Here is an 18,023-nt window from a genome sequence, read left to right as displayed (position 1 = left end):
GAAGGACTGGAACATAAAAAGCTTGTACTAAGAACCTGTTCAGAACACCAGGAAACCTTTTTACCTGCCATGGCCTATAATGTTACGATCTGAAAGTGTATATGGGCAGAAGCAAAACAGACAAAAAGTTTCCTGCAAGCTTCTCCCCTAAGTCCAGTCAATTCCCATCTGGGTAGTTTCACCTGAAGGTAGCCTGAGTAGTTTTGTTTATCAGCTTTAAGTCACTAAACTGTTCAGAATATTAATTAGTTGCACTGTCTGTCTAACTCTGACTATGCCATAATTAAGCTGGACTGTTGCATGCAATGGGTTCACCTGGATGCCTGCTGTAGGAATACTTATCCTGGGCCATTTAAGGCTGTGTTAGATCAGAGGATTTAGCATGCTGCTACAAAACACATCTGTACCTACTAAAACTTTCTCAGAAGTTTCATTTCACTTGTCTGATTTTTTTCATAGACATCTTCTGTTCTCATACGAGAAGAGCAGATTGTGCCAGGTGAGAGTTCAAGTGCAGTCATCATGATGAACACACATTCTGCCTAAACATTTTGGATAAGTTAAAGACAGTACTTCTGCAATTTCTTCATCCTCTTTCTTTACAGCAATACTGTATTTATCAGCCCATTCTTTAATTATAGCAGCTGGTGGAAATATCAAAACTAGTCCAACAGTAAGATTAAAAGGTTTTATTCATATTAGAAAAAAAGGCTTTAATAAATTTAAAAATAAGCCAGTTAATACAAAAGCATCATGATGATACACTAATGATTAGGAGAATAACACAGCAGTCCAAATGCAAGTCTTCTGTCACACAGCCTTACAAAGCAATTATTTCCACCTTTGCTGTGTTTTACATGATAGTTCTTACACAGCATCCAAGAGGCAGGAGTTCCTCACAGAAAAAGCACTGAAGTTGAAGGACTTTGAATTTACTTTAACTGATTAAATCAACGTGAGAATTCAAGTTCCTAGATCCCAGGCTAGAGCTTAAAGCCAGGCAGCAACTGGCTAACCCCTCTGCCCTGATCACTAACTGTGCCTCAAAGTGTCTTCCAGAGATCCTCCATCCTTTTTACACTGAAAATGGTAGGAGGACAAAGTAAGCAAACTGCCTGGGGCTTCAGGAGCTGCATCCACATTATCAGATGGAAGCTGCTGGCTACCAACCACATATTGAAAGCCAAACACATGCTGTGCTTAGCAATACCATTGTTCTAGCATTCTGCAAAAAGTCAAAATCCCTTTGCTTACACAAGTCAAATCACCAGAGGAGTTTAAGCCTCAGGACAATGTTCAGATTTTAGTTGTATGTGTGTATCTATAGCCAGACCACAGTATGACCAGCAAACTATGGTTCCCAGGATGTGTCTTTGCTTGTATTGATTCTAATGCAAAAGCAAAAACTAAACTGCAAACAGCAATGCAGTCTTATTTTTTGCGTTTTGCAGTGGGCCAGTCCCCCCAGGGAAGCGTTTTCTTGCCCTTGGATGTGCTCCGTAGGGAATGCAGAGTCTGCACTTGTTTGAGGCGCTTGCAGAGCTCCTGATCACAGGCTTCCTGCAGAGCTCCAGCTTTCTGCTTGTCCCACCCCAGAGCCGAGGCCAGCGCTGCTGCATCTTCCTTGGACACCAGCTGCAGCAAGACACATTGTTAACAGTCTTTTCTAGTGACCCCCGGCCACTAGCCCTCTGCTGACATTAACAACAGCAGGAACCAAAGTTTAGTACTGGCACTTTTGAGCTGGAGATGTTCCCAGCTTTCATCACCTATCCCGTGGGCTAGAGGATTTTCAGTAATTTGTCAACACTCAGCACTTGAAGCTGTGTTCAGGGTTCAAAGGAAGAGAGAGCAGTTACATATTTTCTACAGCAGGAAAAAGCAACAGTAGCAAGTTGACAGCTTAAAAGAACACCTTCCTAAGTAGTTACAGTTTAGCTAGACCTTCCTTTCCAAGCTGTATTTTCCAAAATTAGGAGGTTTTTATTTTAATTTGGGATGTATAAAAGAAGCACAGCTAGATATACAAACATACAAAAAAAACCCAAAGAACCTTGCTGGTAGGACAGCTGACTGATTTGTCAGAGACCAAATCCAAAATTATTTTGTGGCTTTTCAGAGGACAGAGTGTGTGGAACAATGTCAGCTGGCTGTTACAGAGGAGCTCCAAGCCAGGGATAGTGTGACTGAGGAAGAGAAATTAATTAAACTTCAGCACTTTGAAACACAGCTACTGACATGGAGCCTCCAGAAGCAAAGACAGCTTCCCCTATAGCCTCTGTTTCAGAGGGAGAGGTTTATGGTTGTGTCATTCTCACCCACCTCTAGATCCTGACTGTCCAAGCAGAGCTCTGGAGCAGGTTTCTCTTTCAGAGAAGCAAGGACCTGGTCACTAAGTGCTGTTGTGGCTGAAGTATCTCTGCTGCTGGTACCTGTGTCAACCACATCCATCTCCTTCCCTGGCGCAGCCTTAGGTTCTGAAAAGGAGCACAATCAGTACAGCCCCTGACAAACACAGGACAGGAAAATTACCCTGGACTGCTTTGATGGTTGTGAGATTAATAAAATATACATCCAATCTAGGTGCCTCCTGGAACTTAAGAAATCCATAATGTTAAGGAGGACTACAGGATCTAAGCTTTTCTCCCAGTATTGTTCTTTCAGGCTTTGCGAGAAGTGTGACATGGCAGTGAGAGAGCTCTCTGGTCAGAGAATTCTTACACTATATACACTACACCTTCTCTTGCACCAACCCCATTTAACAACAGCTGACCAAATTACTCACTCTATTTTATTTATTCCACTCAGCTGGGAGTTGAAAACCTCCTTCTCTAGCATATAAATGCTCCCTACCTGCAACTTTGCTTAAGATACTGTCTTCAGTTTTCAAGGCCTCCAGGTAGAGTTCTAGGAGCTGCCTTGACTGACGCTCTTCTTCTCGTCTGTCCAGCACCTGCTGCAGAGTGTCCTGCAGCACTTGGATTTTGGTTTCACTTTGGGCAAGCTCTTCAGCCAGGTCTGAGCGTGGCACATCAATAAGCACCTTAAAACATTGAGAGGGCTCCTGAGTAACTAATTTTGTGGCACTTACTGCAGTACAAACAGAATGTACAAACCCTCCTGAAAACAAGCATGTTCCACAAAGTTCCTTGTCATAGCAAGTCCCCTGAGTTCTGAGAGGCTGTAGTGGCACTCCACCAGGCAGAATTCTTTACTAAAAGCCAAAAGACATCCAAGAAGGTGTGGAATCATATGCAATTTTAACAGAAATCTTGAAAACTAATGGCAAAGCACTGCCTCAGAGCGCATGGAAATATTCAAAGGAAAGGCAGTAGCCTGGCACCTGGGAAGCTGCACATTGGGGAGGAAAAGGGACAGTTATTGTCATGCCTCACCACAGACAAGGTGTTGAGCAGTCAGAAACTTGAATCATTCAGCTCTGGAAAGTGACAGCAGTTCTTCAAACCCCTCTGAAGCAGACAGACCTGGCCTGCTGCTCAGCCTCCCCTCTGGACATGTTACACAGGTGTCTGGTGTTAAGGAATGAGCTGACCTCAGATGCAATTTGGCCAAATCTCAACTCTTTCCCCTCCCAGAACTGGAAGAACACACAGGGAGGGATAGTTGGGGATTAAGAACACTCTTGGACACTCGAGTGTTTCCCTTCAAGGATAAGTTTGACTCTGGCAAGAGCCAAAAGCAGCAGCTGAATTAAACCTGAGCTCTTGCTTATTGAATCTGCTCTCTACTGAGATAAACGGTTGATGGGCAGATGCAAGGACAGGGACTGGGCATTTCCCCATTGTACCTGGAGGTCTTCTTCAGACATCAGGATGATATTGGACAGGTCATCCTTTAGCTGCCTGGCCAGTTGCTTCCACTTCTCAGCAGCACTGTCCACTTCATCCACAGACTCCGAGAGCCAGGATGTTCCACTGTCTGACACAAGAGTCACCAGTTTCATGGGTTATTCCTGATCACCTGACACTGCCTATGGTCACTAGGTGTACTCTAAACACACCTCCCCTTCCATGCTTCCTTGCTCACAGCATACCTAAGCTTTTGCTGGTCCATTTCTCATCCTTGGCCAGTGCCACAAATTTTGTGTTAGATGGCAAACACAAGAAGTAATCTTCATCATCCACAATGGTCCCATCTTCTGCCAGTACCAAGGTGATGGGTTCCCGGGCCTTGTCAATAGCCAGAACACCACAAGCTGCAGAACAGAAAAAATACTTAACAAAACAATAAAAATGTCACAGCACTGCGCTTTTATTACCTCCAGCACAAAGGACAGGCAGCTCTCAGTGACTGAGGCTGGAGACCACGACCTGTGTCCTTACAGTGCTGCACATTAGCTGGGGCTCACAGTGGGTCCCAGCAGGTCCCACAGCGGGGTCCCACAGTGGGGTCCCACAGCGGGTCACACAGTGGGTCCCAGCAGGTCCCATAGTAGGTCCCACAGTGGGTTCCACAGCGGGTCCTAGCTGGTCCCACAGCGGGTCCCACAGTGGGTTCCACAGCGGGTCCCACAGCAGGTCCCACAGGGGGTCCCACAGGGGGTCCCACAGCAGGTCCCACAGGGGGTCCCACAGCTGGTCCCACAGCGGGTCCCAGCAGGTCCCACAGCGGGTCCCACAGGGGGTCCCACAGCGGGTCCGACAGCAGGGTTCCACAGCGGGGTCACACAGGGGGTCCCACAGCGGGTCCTAGCTGGTCCCACAGCGGGGTCACACAGTGGGGTCACACAGGGGGTCACACAGGGGGTCACACAGTGGGGTCCCACAGTGGGGTCACACAGGGGGTCACACAGTGGGGTCCCACAGCGGGGTCCCACAGCTGGTCCCACAGCGGGTCCCACAGCGGGTCCCACAGCGGGTCCCACAGCTGGTCCCACAGCGGGTCCCACAGAGGGTCCCACAGCGGGGTCCCACAGCTGGTCCCACAGCGGGTCCCACAGCGGGTCCCACAGCGGGTCCCACAGCGGGTCCCACAGCTGGTCCCACAGCGGGTCACACAGTGGGGTCCCACAGCGGGTCCCACAGGGGGTCACACAGTGGGGTCACACAGTGGGTCCCACAGGGGGTCACACAGTGGGGTCACACAGGGGGTCCCACAGCGGGGTCACACAGTGGGTCCCACAGCTGGTCCCACAGCGGGTCCCACAGCGGGTCCCACAGTGGGGTCACACAGGGGGTCCCACAGCGGGTCCCACAGTGGGTCCCACAGCGGGTCCCACAGGGGGTCCCACAGGGGGTCCCACAGCGGGTCCCATAGTAGGTCCCACAGCGGGTCCCACAGTGGGGTCACACAGGGGGTCCCACAGTGGGTCCCACAGCGGGGTCACACAGGGGGTCCCACAGGGGGTCCCACAGGGGGTCCCACAGTGGGTCCCAGCAGGTCCCACAGCGGGGTCACACAGGGGGTCCCACAGCGGGTCCCACAGCGGGTCCCACAGCGGGTCGCAGCGCGGCCGCCGCTCACCTTTGTCGCGCAGCTCCCGCAGGCAGGACGCGGCCACGCCGTGCTGCTCCGGCCCGTCCCGCCGCCGCACCACGCACCGCTTCAGCCGCGCCGCCATCAACTGAGGCTCGGCAGTGCCGCAAGGGGCTTTTCCAGGCGTGGCGGGCGCTGCTGCCGCGGGACCGGCGCGGCCCGAGCGGCCGGGCCCGCCTGAGGCCGGGCTCTCACGGCACCGGCGGCGTCCCCGCCGAACGCATCGCTGCGCCGGCGTTCGACTCGCCGTGCCTGCGGCGCGGCGGCGGGGGCGTTCCATCGGGCGGTTGGGGATGGACTAGCCGCGCCTGGGAAGATGGCGGCCGCGGAGAGAGCGGAGCAGCCGGGGCAGGTGAGGGCGCCGGGCCGGGCCGGGGTCCCGGGGGTGCCGGGGGGCTCCGGGAGCCTCCCCCGGGCACCGCGGGCTCCGTGCTGCACCTGGGCTCCGTGCCCTGTGCGAGCAGGGGCTGTGCGGGGCCGGCTGAAGGGTGTGCAGGCCGGGCCCAGGGCACAGGCGTGTTGGCATTGGGGATCTGTATATGAAACTCGTAAAGCACTTGAATAGGAAAAGAGTAAATACAAACACGGCCAGAATGAAAGGAGACACTGTGCAGCTGGGTTATAAAACTCGGGTTGAACTCGACGATCCTTGGGGGGTCCCTTCCAACTCAGAATATTCTGTTTTGCTGTGGCTAGTTAGACAGAAATATTGTCTCTGCCTTGCAAATGCGAGGGACGGAAGGAGATCCTTGAGCCAAGAGCATAAAAGAGCAATGTAAGTTCAGTGGTTTGAGTGCTCAGGAAACACTAAAAGCTTCAGTTTTTTTTAAACTGGGATATGAAATGAATGGGGCAGCCACAGGAAAAAGAAGTGTGATGGAGTTGTATATAGTATATATTCTTATTTGCTTGAAGGCCTCCAGGCTGGATTCTGTGATTCTGTAGTGTAGGTGTGATGTAGGTGTATAGCGTGGAGGCTTCCTCTCATTCACACTGTGCTGTTCATCATCTGAACCTCAAACCCACCTCAGACTCCTTCATCTCCTGGAGCTCTCTCATCTCCCCACGATCCCAGACAGGTTCCTGCGTTGTGGTGCCAATGGGATTTGGTAAAGTGCTTTCAGTGCCCCCAGAGCCCCACTCCAGCAGCAGGAGGGGAAAGGTCTATGTGAGCAACTGGGAAGAAAACAGAGCGGCTGCCAGTGACACATTGTTACGTGCAATCACTCAAGTCTGTCCAGATTTGGCAAAATCACTGTGAATCTCTCTGTTGATCCCTTTATTTTGGACTGAGGAGGGTGAGTTTGTGGGGGAGGCTATTGAACTAAAGTGAAGCAGAAATAAATTACATAAAATTGGTACTCTTGGCTAACCATCTGGGTTGTGAAAGGCCAAGTTACCAAACTCACAGGAGGCAGGGCAGCTTTGCATCACCCAGGTATTTTCATCAGCCCCAGTCTGAGGTGCAGGTGTTACCGTCCATCCCTCACACTTCAAGTGAATGTTTCCAGAATGAGGAAATCTGAAACAGTCTGTGGCTGGTCCTTAAGGCACCTCAGCAGTCTGCTGGGCAGGCAGTTTCTGGGACAGAGATCTGGTTGATTGGCAAATGTGATCACCTAAAAAACATTCAGGTTCCTTTGAGTTTGGATATTTCATTTTCCCACTGCACACTTAAACCCCCCGCATTTATTTATGTTGCTTTACCTCAAAATAAGGTTCAATGTTTGGAAGTGGGGAAGTCTTGCTTTTTAACAGGCCTCATAAATGTAGCCAGAGAACACTCTAGGTTTTAAAGGTAAAGATGAAGAATCAGATTCTGTCCCATTGTGTGCAGCAGTGCTGGATCCTCAGGCCAGAATGAGTTACTTGAACCCCTTCTGGTGTCTGCCCTGCAGCAGGCATGCGACGACCCTCCGGCCCGGCCTCTGGGCAGGGCTCTGGTCAGCAGCTTCTGGCCTGGCTGTGGGACAGGGCAGTGGTCAGCAGCCCCTGGACAGGGCTCTGCTCAGCACCTCTGGGCAGGGCAGTGGTCAGCACCTCTGGACAGGGCTCTGGTCAGCAGCCCCCGGACAGGGCAGTGGTCAGCAGCCCCCGGACAGGGCTCTGGTCAGCAGCCCCAGGCATGGCTCTGGTCAGCAGCCCCTGGACAGGGCAGTGGTCAGCACCTCTGGACAGGGCTCTGGTCAGCACCTCTGGGCAGGGCAGTGGTCAGCACCTCTGGGCAGGGCAGTGGTCAGCAGCCCCTGGACAGGGCTCTGGTCAGCAGCCCCAGGCATGGCTCTGGTCAGCAGCCCCTGGACAGGGCAGTGGTCAGCACCTCTGGACAGGGCTCTGGTCAGCACCTCTGGACAGGGCTCTGGTCAGCAGCCCCAGGCAGGGCAGTGGTCAGCAGCCTCTGGACAGGGCTCTGGTCAGCACCTCTGGACACGGCAGTGGTCAGCACCTCTGGACAGGGCAGTGGTCAGCAGCCCCTGGACAGGGCAGTGGTCAGCACCTCTGGACAGGGCTCTGGTCAGCACCTCTGGACACGGCAGTGGTCAGCAGCCCCTGGGCAGGGCTCTGGTCAGCAGCCCCTGGACAGGGCTCTGGTCAGCACCTCTGGACAGGGCTCTGGTCAGCACCACTGGACAGGGCAGTGGTCAGCAGCCCCAGGCAGGGCTCTGGTCAGCACCTCTGGACAGGGCTCTGGTCAGCACCTCTGGACAGGGCTCTGGTCAGCAGCCCCTGGACAGGGCAGTGGTCAGCAGCCCCCGGACAAGGCTCTGGTCAGCACCTCTGGACAGGGCTCTGGTCAGCAGCCCCAGGCAGGGCTCTGGTCAGCAGCCCCCGGGCAGGGCAGTGGTCAGCAGCCCCAGGCAGGGCTCTGGTCAGCAGGCTCTGGACAAGGCTCTGGTCAGCAGGCCCCAGACAAGGCTCTGGTCAGCAGCCCCTGGACAGGGCTCTGGTCAGCAGCCCCTGGACAAGGCTCTGGTCAGCAGCCTCTGGACAGGGCTCTGGTCAGCAGCCTCTGGACAGGGCTCTGGTCAGCACCACTGGACACGGCAGTGGTCAGCAGCCCCCGGACAGGGCTCTGGTCAGCACCTCTGGACACGGCAGTGGTCAGCAGCCCCCGGACAGGGCTCTGGTCAGCAGCCCCCGGACAGGGCTCTGGTCAGCACCTCTGGACAGGGCTCTGGTCAGCAGCCCCTGGACAGGGCTCTGGTCAGCAGCCCCAGGCAGGGCTCTGGCCCCCAGCCTTGGCACGCCCCAGGAGCTGCTCGGTGCTGCAGGAGCCTCCTCTGTCCCCTCCTGTACCAGTCAGGGGTGTAGGGCTGCTCCTGCTGCCCCAGCCTGGCCACGCCTGCTGGACAGGACAGGTGTCCCCAGCCATCAGAAGGTGTCCCAGCCCATGGCAGGGGTTGGAATTAGAGGATCTTTAAGGTCCCTTCAGCCTGACCCATTCTGTGATTCTGTAACTCTGCTGTGTCCTTTGGGTCTTACGCTGCTGCACATTCCTCAGGCAGAACTCCGAGAAGTGTTCAGTGCTCCCACATTCTGGGGGCTTGGATGGAATTTTGAGACAGTCTTACAGCTTTGCCTGGAAAAAGGGGATGTGATTGAAGGTTATAGAGTACAGTGGGTGGCTTTTCAAGGAGACAGTTTCAGAATTAAACAAACCAATGAAAATATCTTTCCAAGTCTCACAGAATGTAGATACCGCTTCTCTTACACAACCACTGCAGTTTTAATGTTATTGTCAATGCTTGTTGAGAGTTGTCCCCGTGGCACTCCTAACGTTTAGGGAATTTAATAAAATACTTGCTTTCTGCTGCTGGTGATGTTTGTTTATTTATTGCCAAGCTTTCAACATGAGGCCCTGAGTAGTGGCACTGCCTCACTTAACATGTTTATGTTTGGGCCCCATCATGTTTGCTATTACAAATCAAGTTAATTTAGATGCTGAAAAGGGAGTGTCAGATGTCTTATGGCTTATTATCTATTTTTCTTAGTTTAATTTTCTCATTCTCATGAATTAATATATTGCCTCAAGCAATGTGGGGAGAGGGGAGTACTGCAGCTCGAATCAAATCATCTATGTTGATAGAATTGTGTTCTAAAGGCAATAAATATTTCTACCAGAGATTTTAAAATACTTTGTTTTGTTTAGACATTGTATTCCTTGGGCCTGTAGCAATGTCTTTACCAAAAATAAGCAAAAGAAAAGATCCTGTCTCTCTGTTACTGTATTTTTATAGTAAAAGAAAGAGAAGAGCAAGATGATGGTGTAGCCTGTGAACAAGACAATGAATTTTAGATTTGTCTTGGCTATTGGTGTTTCTTAATGCTAAATACTTTGCTCTGGGAATTTCCTGAGGATGTGAATTCAGTGGTGGATCCTTCCTTCCTTCCTTCCTTCCTGCCTGCCTGCCTGCCTCCCTCCCTTCCTCTCCTCCCTCCCCACAGGTTGTGGCAAGCAATCCCAGAGAATCCCTGCCCACCTGTGAGGTCTGGCTGGGTCCTGGTGATGATCCTTATTGGGAAGCAGATGGGTTACAGTATATTTGAGTTTCTGGCACCCTCTTGTGGTAAATACTTATTTTATCTATATTATTTTTGTGTCTTTTTCCAATGGGAAAAATAAATATTGAGATACTTTGAAGGTGAGGTATATGCATAAAAATGAGGACTACAATTGGAGGACAAAACTTAATCTCTTGATTATGTGTGGGAAGCAAGGATAGTCCTGGTGACAGTTTGTGAGGTTTAGGTAAATCACGGTTGTTTAGAAATCTTCAGAAGAACGGTTACTGGATCCTGGAAATGGGAGAAGTATTTAAGAAATTTTGTTTGGGTGGCCACTACTCTTATGCCATCTCTCAGGAGTCTTGCTGGCTTTTTACTGCTGACTCCTTAAAATCAGTTCTGCAGATTCTGTTATTTCCCTTGTTTTAAATGGGGAATTAATACCTTTTTTCTGTGGATCTGACCTTTTTGTCTTCGGTACAGACACACAGAGCTGCTGCTGATAGCCCAGAGAAGTGTGCGTGCCTAGGTGCTGCTCAGGGGACCCTTCCAGATGAGTTTCTGGTGGTGTCCATGGGGTGGCAATGTGACCTCACTCTTTGTGTCTGTGCTTCACAGGCTGGCTCCTGCCCTGCGACTGAGAACGCCGCGTCTCGGGAGCCGCTGGTGAGTTCCTCCAGATGCAGCACAGCGTTTCTTGTTGATAATACCTGAGTTTTGTCTTTGCCGCATCATCTTTCAGCGTTTATTTTGCTTTTCTGAGGAGCTGGTGCTTTGTGGGAAAGGTGTAAACAGCAAGGTGGCCATGCTGTTCTGAATCCTCATCTGTGGCTCCCTTGAGCCTGGGTGAGACACGGGACCCCTGGACTGTCCCCACAGGACCCCTGGGCTGTCCCCTCGGGTCCCCTGGGCTGTCCCCACAGGTGCCCTGGGCTGTCCCCATGGGACCTCTGGGCTGTCCCCACGGGTTCCCTGGGCTGTCCCCACGGGTCCCCTGGGCTGTCCCCACGGGACCCCTGGGCTGTCCCCACGGGTCCCCTGGGCTGTCCCCACGGGTCCCCTGGGCTGTCCCCACGGGACCCCTGGGCTGTCCCCACGGGTCCCCTGGGCTGTCCCCACGGGTCCCCTGTCCCAGCGTGTGCTCAGAGCCTCTTTAGAGAAGAGGCTGAGGAGAGCCCCATGCAACAGATCCATAGTGCTGTACTCCTACAAAAACCCTCTGCTGCTCAGAGACCTCATTCAAGCTGTCTTTATATTCAGAAGCACTCAGAGTGAGCTTAGAAATATTTGTCAGCTGGCAGTGCATGTAATCCAATGTTTTTACTCTAGAAGCATTTTGGAAAGGGCTCTGGGATTTTTTGTGTATGAGGATAACTAAGAGGACCCTGTTTTGTTTGCTCTTTTATGGTGATGCAGAGTGGGAAGTGAGCCACTACTCCTGGAGCTGCAGTATATGGTTTTTTACAACCTTGGTTTTTTTTCCTTCCTTCCTTCCTCTTCAGCCATCTATAAGTCAGCCAAAACCTTGACAAAATTCTTAGCCAGTGCTTTCGTCCTAAATATATAAATCTCTAAATTTCTTCTCAAGGCAGATTCTAACATTACCTTAGGTGTAATTAATTTCTTACTGTATATGTGACTGCAGAATTGCTCAGAGGAAGCATGTAGCAGTTGTATATCTTTCTGTTTGGGTGGATATTCTTACTACATGAAATTATTTATGCACTTCAACATAAACTTTACTCTCATGACGGTGAGTCTAGCATGTGAGCTAATTAGAGCCCTCTGAAAGGAGGAGGTTTCCTTCTTATTTTTTCATTAACTTCTTAAAAATAATAAACTCTTATGGTCTTTGTCACATTTGTTTAGGAATTCACGTTTGTTTAGGAGTCATTATTGCTTCCATCTGCTCCTCTGTAGACGCCTTATTAAATGAGCAGTTCAGCTCTGGGAGCCAGATGACCTGACTTCCACCATCCTGCTGTGGCTTCCCTGTGGCCAGGATCGTGCACGCTGCCTTCCACACATGCAGGACATCCTGGCCCATAAACCAGACTCACAGGCACATGGTGCCGTGTCATAAAAGTCTTTAGGGAAACAGGGGAGAACGTGGCACAAATCCAGCAGTCTGCTCTGTGGGGGGCTGTGTGCCCTGGGGTTTCCTCCTGGACTTCACATTTGGTGGGAAGCAGTTGAAGAGCCCAGAGGAAGCAGGAAAGAGTCTCATGACCAAATTCTGCTCTGCACCCCCTCACCCTTTTTGACCTTATTGGTGAGTGGAAGGATTCAGTGCTTCACAGGACAGACCTGTTTGGATCACGCCAGCACACGAGAATGAGAAAGCAATAGAATTAAAACAGCTTGTATGGTATCAGCAGAAGCTGTTACAGTCTCAAGCTAGTTTTGTGTTGGATTCATGATTCTAATGGACCTTATCCTGCAAAGTGCTAAATGCTGCACCTTGCCCTGGGCATGGGGACACTGTCTTCTGCCTACAGCCTGCTGCTTTCAACAGGAACCCAAGAGAAACCAGGATTCCTAGATGTTTGCACAAGGACTTCAGCATTCTGCAAGATCCTGTAGCAGATCCTGTAGGATCATATTGTATCCTACATTTCGGTCTTCCAGGGTACCTTGCAAAGGTTTATGGCCTTCCTGAGGCCCTCAGAGTGCAGCCCTACAAACTCATGTCACAATCCAAACTGTTCTTTCTCCTGCCCACTTTTGATATTTTGAGCCACCAAACTGGAGACTCCAGAACCATGCCATTAATCCCTTGAGTTACCCAGTGTCCTTACAGCAGTGTCCCAGCTGAAGAGCAGTCCCCAGCAGGAGGTCAGTGTGCCAGAGCCGTGAGCGGGAGGGCTGGGGACAGCCATAATTCCTGCAGCAGAGCGGGCACTCATTTCCCTGGCTGTCGGTCGTGGCCCATTAAAATCTGCCGTGTAGCTCCTCAGTGGGAAGTGTAACCTTGTGTTCACAGGGTGTCAGCATCTCGCTCTGCTGCTGTTTACAGCCACGTTTGTCATCGGCAGCGCGGGATCAGCTTCTCCTTGAGTCCGCCTTATCTGAGCACTGCTGCGTCCCTGCTGCTTGGAGCAGCCACCTCTGATAAGCCTCTGAACACTTGTGGAATTGGAATAGGTTTGTTTTTTTACAGCCACTCAAAGCAAAGTCCTGGGATGTGCAAAGGATGTACTCACATAGGACAAACTCTCTTTCAGTGAGGTTAAGCCAGTAGAAAATGAGGAATCTGTTTCCTTGGTCTAATATCTCTCCAGAATGTATTTAAATCATCTGTTTAGCTTGTTCTGTTTCTTGCTAGCAGAGTCCTGTAGCTTTTTAACCATCCTGTGCTGCTTTTGAGGTGTTTTCAAGAGCTTGAATGTTTTTGCTGTTGGCCTTTGGTTTCTGCCCAATCTGCTGCAGCCTAAACTGCAGCTCTGAAGGCTGTGCCTGTAAGAGCCTCCAGCAGGAACCTGGGCTGTAGGGAGAACCTAAGGAAGGAGAGTTGTCAGTGAGGCCTTTCAATGTGCTGCTTGTTTGTTTGGGGTTTTCCTTCTGTCACAAATGTCACAAAGCATACTCATTCCCTAGCTGCTGCTTGGTATCTGGAAGAAGTACTAGCTGTAAATATGAAAGTACTGCTTGTAAATGTGAAACACTCTCTTGGTTGCTCATTAAGTTACAAAATCCTTGGATCACGATTCTTTTGCAGATTATTTTATTTTTCCTCTTATTTTTATCATGCTCTGTTTCTTTCTGTTTCTTGCTGCAGATGAGGGCAGTTAACATTGAAATGTGGACATTTTATTCCTTTTTTTACAGGATGTCGAAAGGTACAAGTTAACAAGAATTACTGCTGCCTCTATAACAATTATTGTAGAGTTTGTTGGAATGTGCTGGAGCCCTCGTGGCTTTTCCCCACCCTTTGTTAAATTGATTTTAAGATATTTAAGGGTCAGGGTAATGGCCAGAACACTTTTAACTCCCCTTTTTGTGCAAACATCACAGGGTACACTGCAGTGAATGACAGACAGTACAATTATTAAATCCTTTCTGGTTTGTTGTCTCATTTTCCACCTTATCTGTTCTGTTAAGCTTCCTCTCAAGCAGAGTGTGAGTACAGAAAATTTCATTTAGGTTTCTGAGAAAGAAGCTTTGCAATTGAGATTTTACTTCTAGCTCTAACTGGTGTAATTAGAAGTTGGTGGAGACTGATTCTAACAAATACTGTTGTCTTTACCATTTGAACAAAACCATGAGAGGGAATGAGGAGAGGCTACAGACTTGTGTCACAAGATTTGAGAGAGCTTGTTGGGGTTCATGTTAGTTAAGAGTACTCAGAGTACGCTTTTTTAATAAACAAATCATTGGACAAATTGAGAATCCATGGCCTTCTTCTTAAGAAGGGGTAGATGCTCTTTCTGCCCTGTCAAACCTTACAGAAAATGAGAAACATGGGAGTTTTTTTAAATTCTTCTTTGCCTGAAATTGCTGTTTGAAATGAAATCAAGAATGGTATTTTCACTGAAAAACATGTACCTTGTTTTCTGGAACACATTCTTTAGCAAGGGATACCTTGTAATATCCTTATCCTTTCTTTTACATTTCAAAGTAACTTGTTAAAGTTGTAGAAAATGGAAGTGTTTTGTTGTTTGGGGTTTTTTAGGGTTTTTTTTAAGAAGATTTTTTTTCCCAGAAATGATGTGAGGGACTGGAGTGTGCTGGAGGGACACTCCCCATCACACTTCTGTTTTCCATTTTCCTGCCCTTTATTGTTTAAGACAAGATTTATACCTGTTTACTGTACAAATTTTCCATCTGCCACAATGGGTTTGTTCCTAGTGGTGGCGTACACTGAATGATTCTCTAAAAGTAAATCTATCCAGAGGGGATTTCCAGACAGCCAGAGTCAGTAGGCAACTAACTTAGAGCCCCCAGGGAAACATCAGTCAGGGTAATTTAGCACTGTCAGCAGGAGAGGGAGGGAGGGAGGGAGGGAGACCTCAGCTCCACCACCTCCCACCCTGGAAGGAACCTGTGATGCTGCTGCAGTGGCTTTGGGGAGGTCCTGCAGGTGCTGCTGTGGCATCTCAGTGCTGGCCAAGAATTGCACCAGGCTGTGAAGGGCAGTTCCTGTGCAGATTTTGGGTTTATTGGGCCACGAACAGGGAGCCAGAGCTGTGTGACTGCCACGCACAATAACCTTTGGTTTGCTGCAAAGAGAGCTCTGTGATTTACTAAGCAGAGCTCTCTTGTGTTTGACCTTCTGATAAGTTCAAGATTATTGGGTTTTGCCTGTTTTTCTCTCTTTCTTCTGGGTGTTCATTGACTTCTTTCATTGTCCATGCAAAGTGTACTTGCTTAATCTGTCGATTCCTTTTACTCTGTTGATTTAGACAAATATATTAATGTGTGCCAAGTACACAGATGCAAACTGACTCCCTGAGCATAGTTAAAGGAACACTCATACCAGGTTAAACAGCCCATTTGAGGTCAGTGGAAAAGTTTGGAATTCCTTTCAATTTCAATTTTAAAAGAGGATAGATTGTAATAGTTTGGGATATAACTTGTATTATATATTAATTTATGAGAGTTAGAAACTTGGAGTAGTCACTGGCCAAAGCAGGTTTAAGACCAAATCAGCCTGTACAAAATGTACTGGTGGCTCTGGCTGTCTCCAAGAGCTGACAGGTTAAATGACACTTCAGAGTGGTGGATGAGGCAGCACAACCAGGATAGGGACAGTCTGTCACTGACAGGGGCATGAGTTAGTAATTCATAATCTTTTTTATGCACTTGTGCAGAAAAGAACTCTGAAAACAATTCTTACTTGCTTTTCAGACAAACCCACATCACTGGTCAGAAGACTTTTAAAATGGTTTTTAAGTAGTTGTAATACTCAAAGTTGTTCTTTATGAACACACAAGGAAATTAAAGTGCAGGGAGTTACGTTAGAGCCTTCTATAATGTTAGGTGTGATTTGACTTCCAGAGATCCCAGGTCTCTCACTGAAGGTAAAATGGAAGTTACGGTGCTTTGAGACACTGGAAAAATACACTGGCACACAGGAAATACTGAATACTTGATATCTTCCCTTTGAAAAACCATTTTTTTAATATTCATGTGATGTTTTCAGGGTCTGCAGGTGCTACACCTACAAACAGTACTTTCCAGCTCATGTCCTGCTTTGCTGAGCACTGTGCTGTGTGCACCCCAGCTGTTGGCATGGGGGCACAGCAGAGAGGTACCTTCACTGCTGATGGTTTTGGGATCAAGGTGGGATATTCCTGCTCCAGATGTGGGAGCTTTGCTATGTGCAGAGCAGCTTGTAGAGGGCAGCAATTGCCCACAGTTCTGTGCTTGAGGAGAGGAGGGAGCACATGAAGGACTTCACCAGAGTGACTGGCTGCCTTTTCAGCTTCTTGAAATAACTTTATGCAGGAACTTGTTCTTTGGAGTGCCTCTTGACTCCACAGTATTAAATTCCTATTCTGAAAAATGTTGCTAGAGATTTTTAATTCCTCTCCTGCCTCCAACACCACTGGAGAGTTGGACTCCTTTTGCTCAGGCACTGCTTGTGTCGTTGTTACTGCAATCAAAAAGAGACTAGTGACAGCCTGGGAGCCATATAAGATTATAGTTGCCTGCCTAAGATAACTTCCTTAATTTCTTGCCTTCCTCCTTCTTTCTTGGCCTTCATCTCCTACTTTTACCTGGGAGATCATGCTATTTGAAAACATTTGTTATGTCTGTGGTGTCTTTGTTGTGCCTTAGATATGTTCATCACATTAAAAGTGAGGTAGCAGGGGCACAAAACGCAGAATATTCAAGAACCTGAAAGAACTTTCTCTAGAGCACACAGGAGTACATTCTTGAGATTCTTCTGATGCCAGCACCTTCAGAACCAAGATTTGCCAAACTAGGAAGTTGAGAGCTGGTATAAATCTTGGATTTGGAGTCCCTGACCATCAGACTTTAGAAGGAATTTTCACCACTTTTCATATTTCTTGTATTTCTCCATATATCACTTACATTGCAAATCCTTCTAAACAATTTTTGGGTTTTTTCCTTGTTTTTGTTTTGTGTGCACATTTACATAGCACCTCTCTCTGTTACGAGATTGCATGGTTTTTTAGTGAAATGATTTTACAGCTGGACAGAAGCAAGAGAGGGCACTCACAATATATGCACCTTCTTTACACGTTTCATCTTCTGGTTAGAGCAGAATTCTCCTCTGCTGCCCGTGTTTGGGTGTTTTGTCAAGCATCTGAATGTCCTGAATGATGGTATTCCTTGGGATACAGTTCAACAGTAAAGGCCATCTTGCTGGAATGGAGATTCCCAGCTATACACTGAGAATTTCCTGTGCCTTCAGCTTGCTTCTGTTTGTTTTGTGTGCAATCCTGAGTGTTTCCTTTCCTCCTTAAGCATCTGCACCCTTCAGATGTTTGCAGACAGTTATCACATCATTTCTCCTTCCCCCCACCCCCATCCTGGTCTCTTAGCCAAGCTCTACATATTTAGCTCATTTAATCTTTCCTCATAAGTCAAGCCCATAATTGACAGCTCTGACACAGGGAGTCGCATTGGTTGCACATGCTGCCAACAGGATATAAATACTTTCTGTGCTGTGATTGAGAATTACAGACAAGACTGAGATGAGCCTGCCCCTGGCCCCCCAACACTGGATTTTTAAAAACCCCTTTCTCGACTCAGGTTGCCACAATTCCATAAAAATGGACTTAGTTTCCAGTCTGACAGTCAGCTGCCAAACACCCAGTAGGGCTCACAGTACTGGTGCCAGGTGCCTTGGGAAATTCAGTGCTGCTGCCCCATGGGATTCCAGTCCAAATTCTTCTGGAGGCGCTGCTGTGTCCAGACTTCACCTGCCAGGCTGCCTGAGGCTGCTGAAGGCCAGTCCCTCTGGGAAGGCAGAGCTGAGCTCCCTGGAGGGAATGAGGGAATGGCTCCTTCCCTGGCTGTGCCAGGGGAAGCTCAGGTGCCACTGTCCCGTT

The 18,023-nt window shown here is 49.0% G+C and overlaps 2 protein-coding genes across 2 annotated transcripts in view; one reads left to right on the top strand and one right to left on the bottom strand.

Annotated features, from left to right (window-relative positions):
- Positions 1-674: 674 nt before the first annotated feature.
- On the bottom strand, positions 675-5,791 carry DFFA (DNA fragmentation factor subunit alpha). Its single transcript, XM_058854917.1, has 6 exons — positions 5,485-5,791; positions 4,055-4,216; positions 3,809-3,939; positions 2,854-3,043; positions 2,323-2,477; positions 675-1,635 (listed from the first exon to the last, which is right to left on the bottom strand). The coding sequence occupies exons 1-6, from the start codon at positions 5,774-5,776 to the stop codon at positions 1,432-1,434; spliced, it is 1,134 nt and encodes a 377-aa protein (XP_058710900.1). The 5' UTR covers positions 5,777-5,791; the 3' UTR covers positions 675-1,431.
- The window catches only part of PEX14 (peroxisomal biogenesis factor 14), a 67,847-nt gene continuing 55,575 nt past the window's right edge, over positions 5,752-18,023 (top strand). Inside the window, exons 1-2 of the mRNA XM_058854916.1 lie at positions 5,752-5,848; positions 10,621-10,668. Coding sequence (XP_058710899.1) covers positions 5,813-5,848; positions 10,621-10,668 — 84 coding nt within the window. The 5' untranslated portion in view covers positions 5,752-5,812. The remainder of the gene's footprint in view (positions 5,849-10,620; positions 10,669-18,023) is intronic.

The sequence above is a fragment of the Poecile atricapillus genome, chromosome 22, assembly GCF_030490865.1.
Source record: "Poecile atricapillus isolate bPoeAtr1 chromosome 22, bPoeAtr1.hap1, whole genome shotgun sequence".
Classification (NCBI taxonomy): Eukaryota; Metazoa; Chordata; class Aves; order Passeriformes; family Paridae; genus Poecile; species Poecile atricapillus.
The sequence above is the reverse complement of the archived record's forward strand: the minus strand, read 5'-3'. Positions and strand labels throughout refer to the sequence as shown.

Bases quoted from the DNA above. Each gene is read 5' to 3' on its own strand.
- DFFA (XM_058854917.1), bottom strand. From the start codon at position 5,776: ATGGAACGCCCCCGCCGCCGCGCCGCAGGCACGGCGAGTCGAACGCCG. The intron at 4,217-5,484 runs GTGAGCGGCGGC...TCTGTTCTGCAG, and splicing joins GCGGGAGCTGCGCGACAAAG to CTTGTGGTGTTCTGGCTATT. The intron at 2,478-2,853 runs GTAGGGAGCATT...GCTCCTTTTCAG, and splicing joins TATCTTAAGCAAAGTTGCAG to AACCTAAGGCTGCGCCAGGG.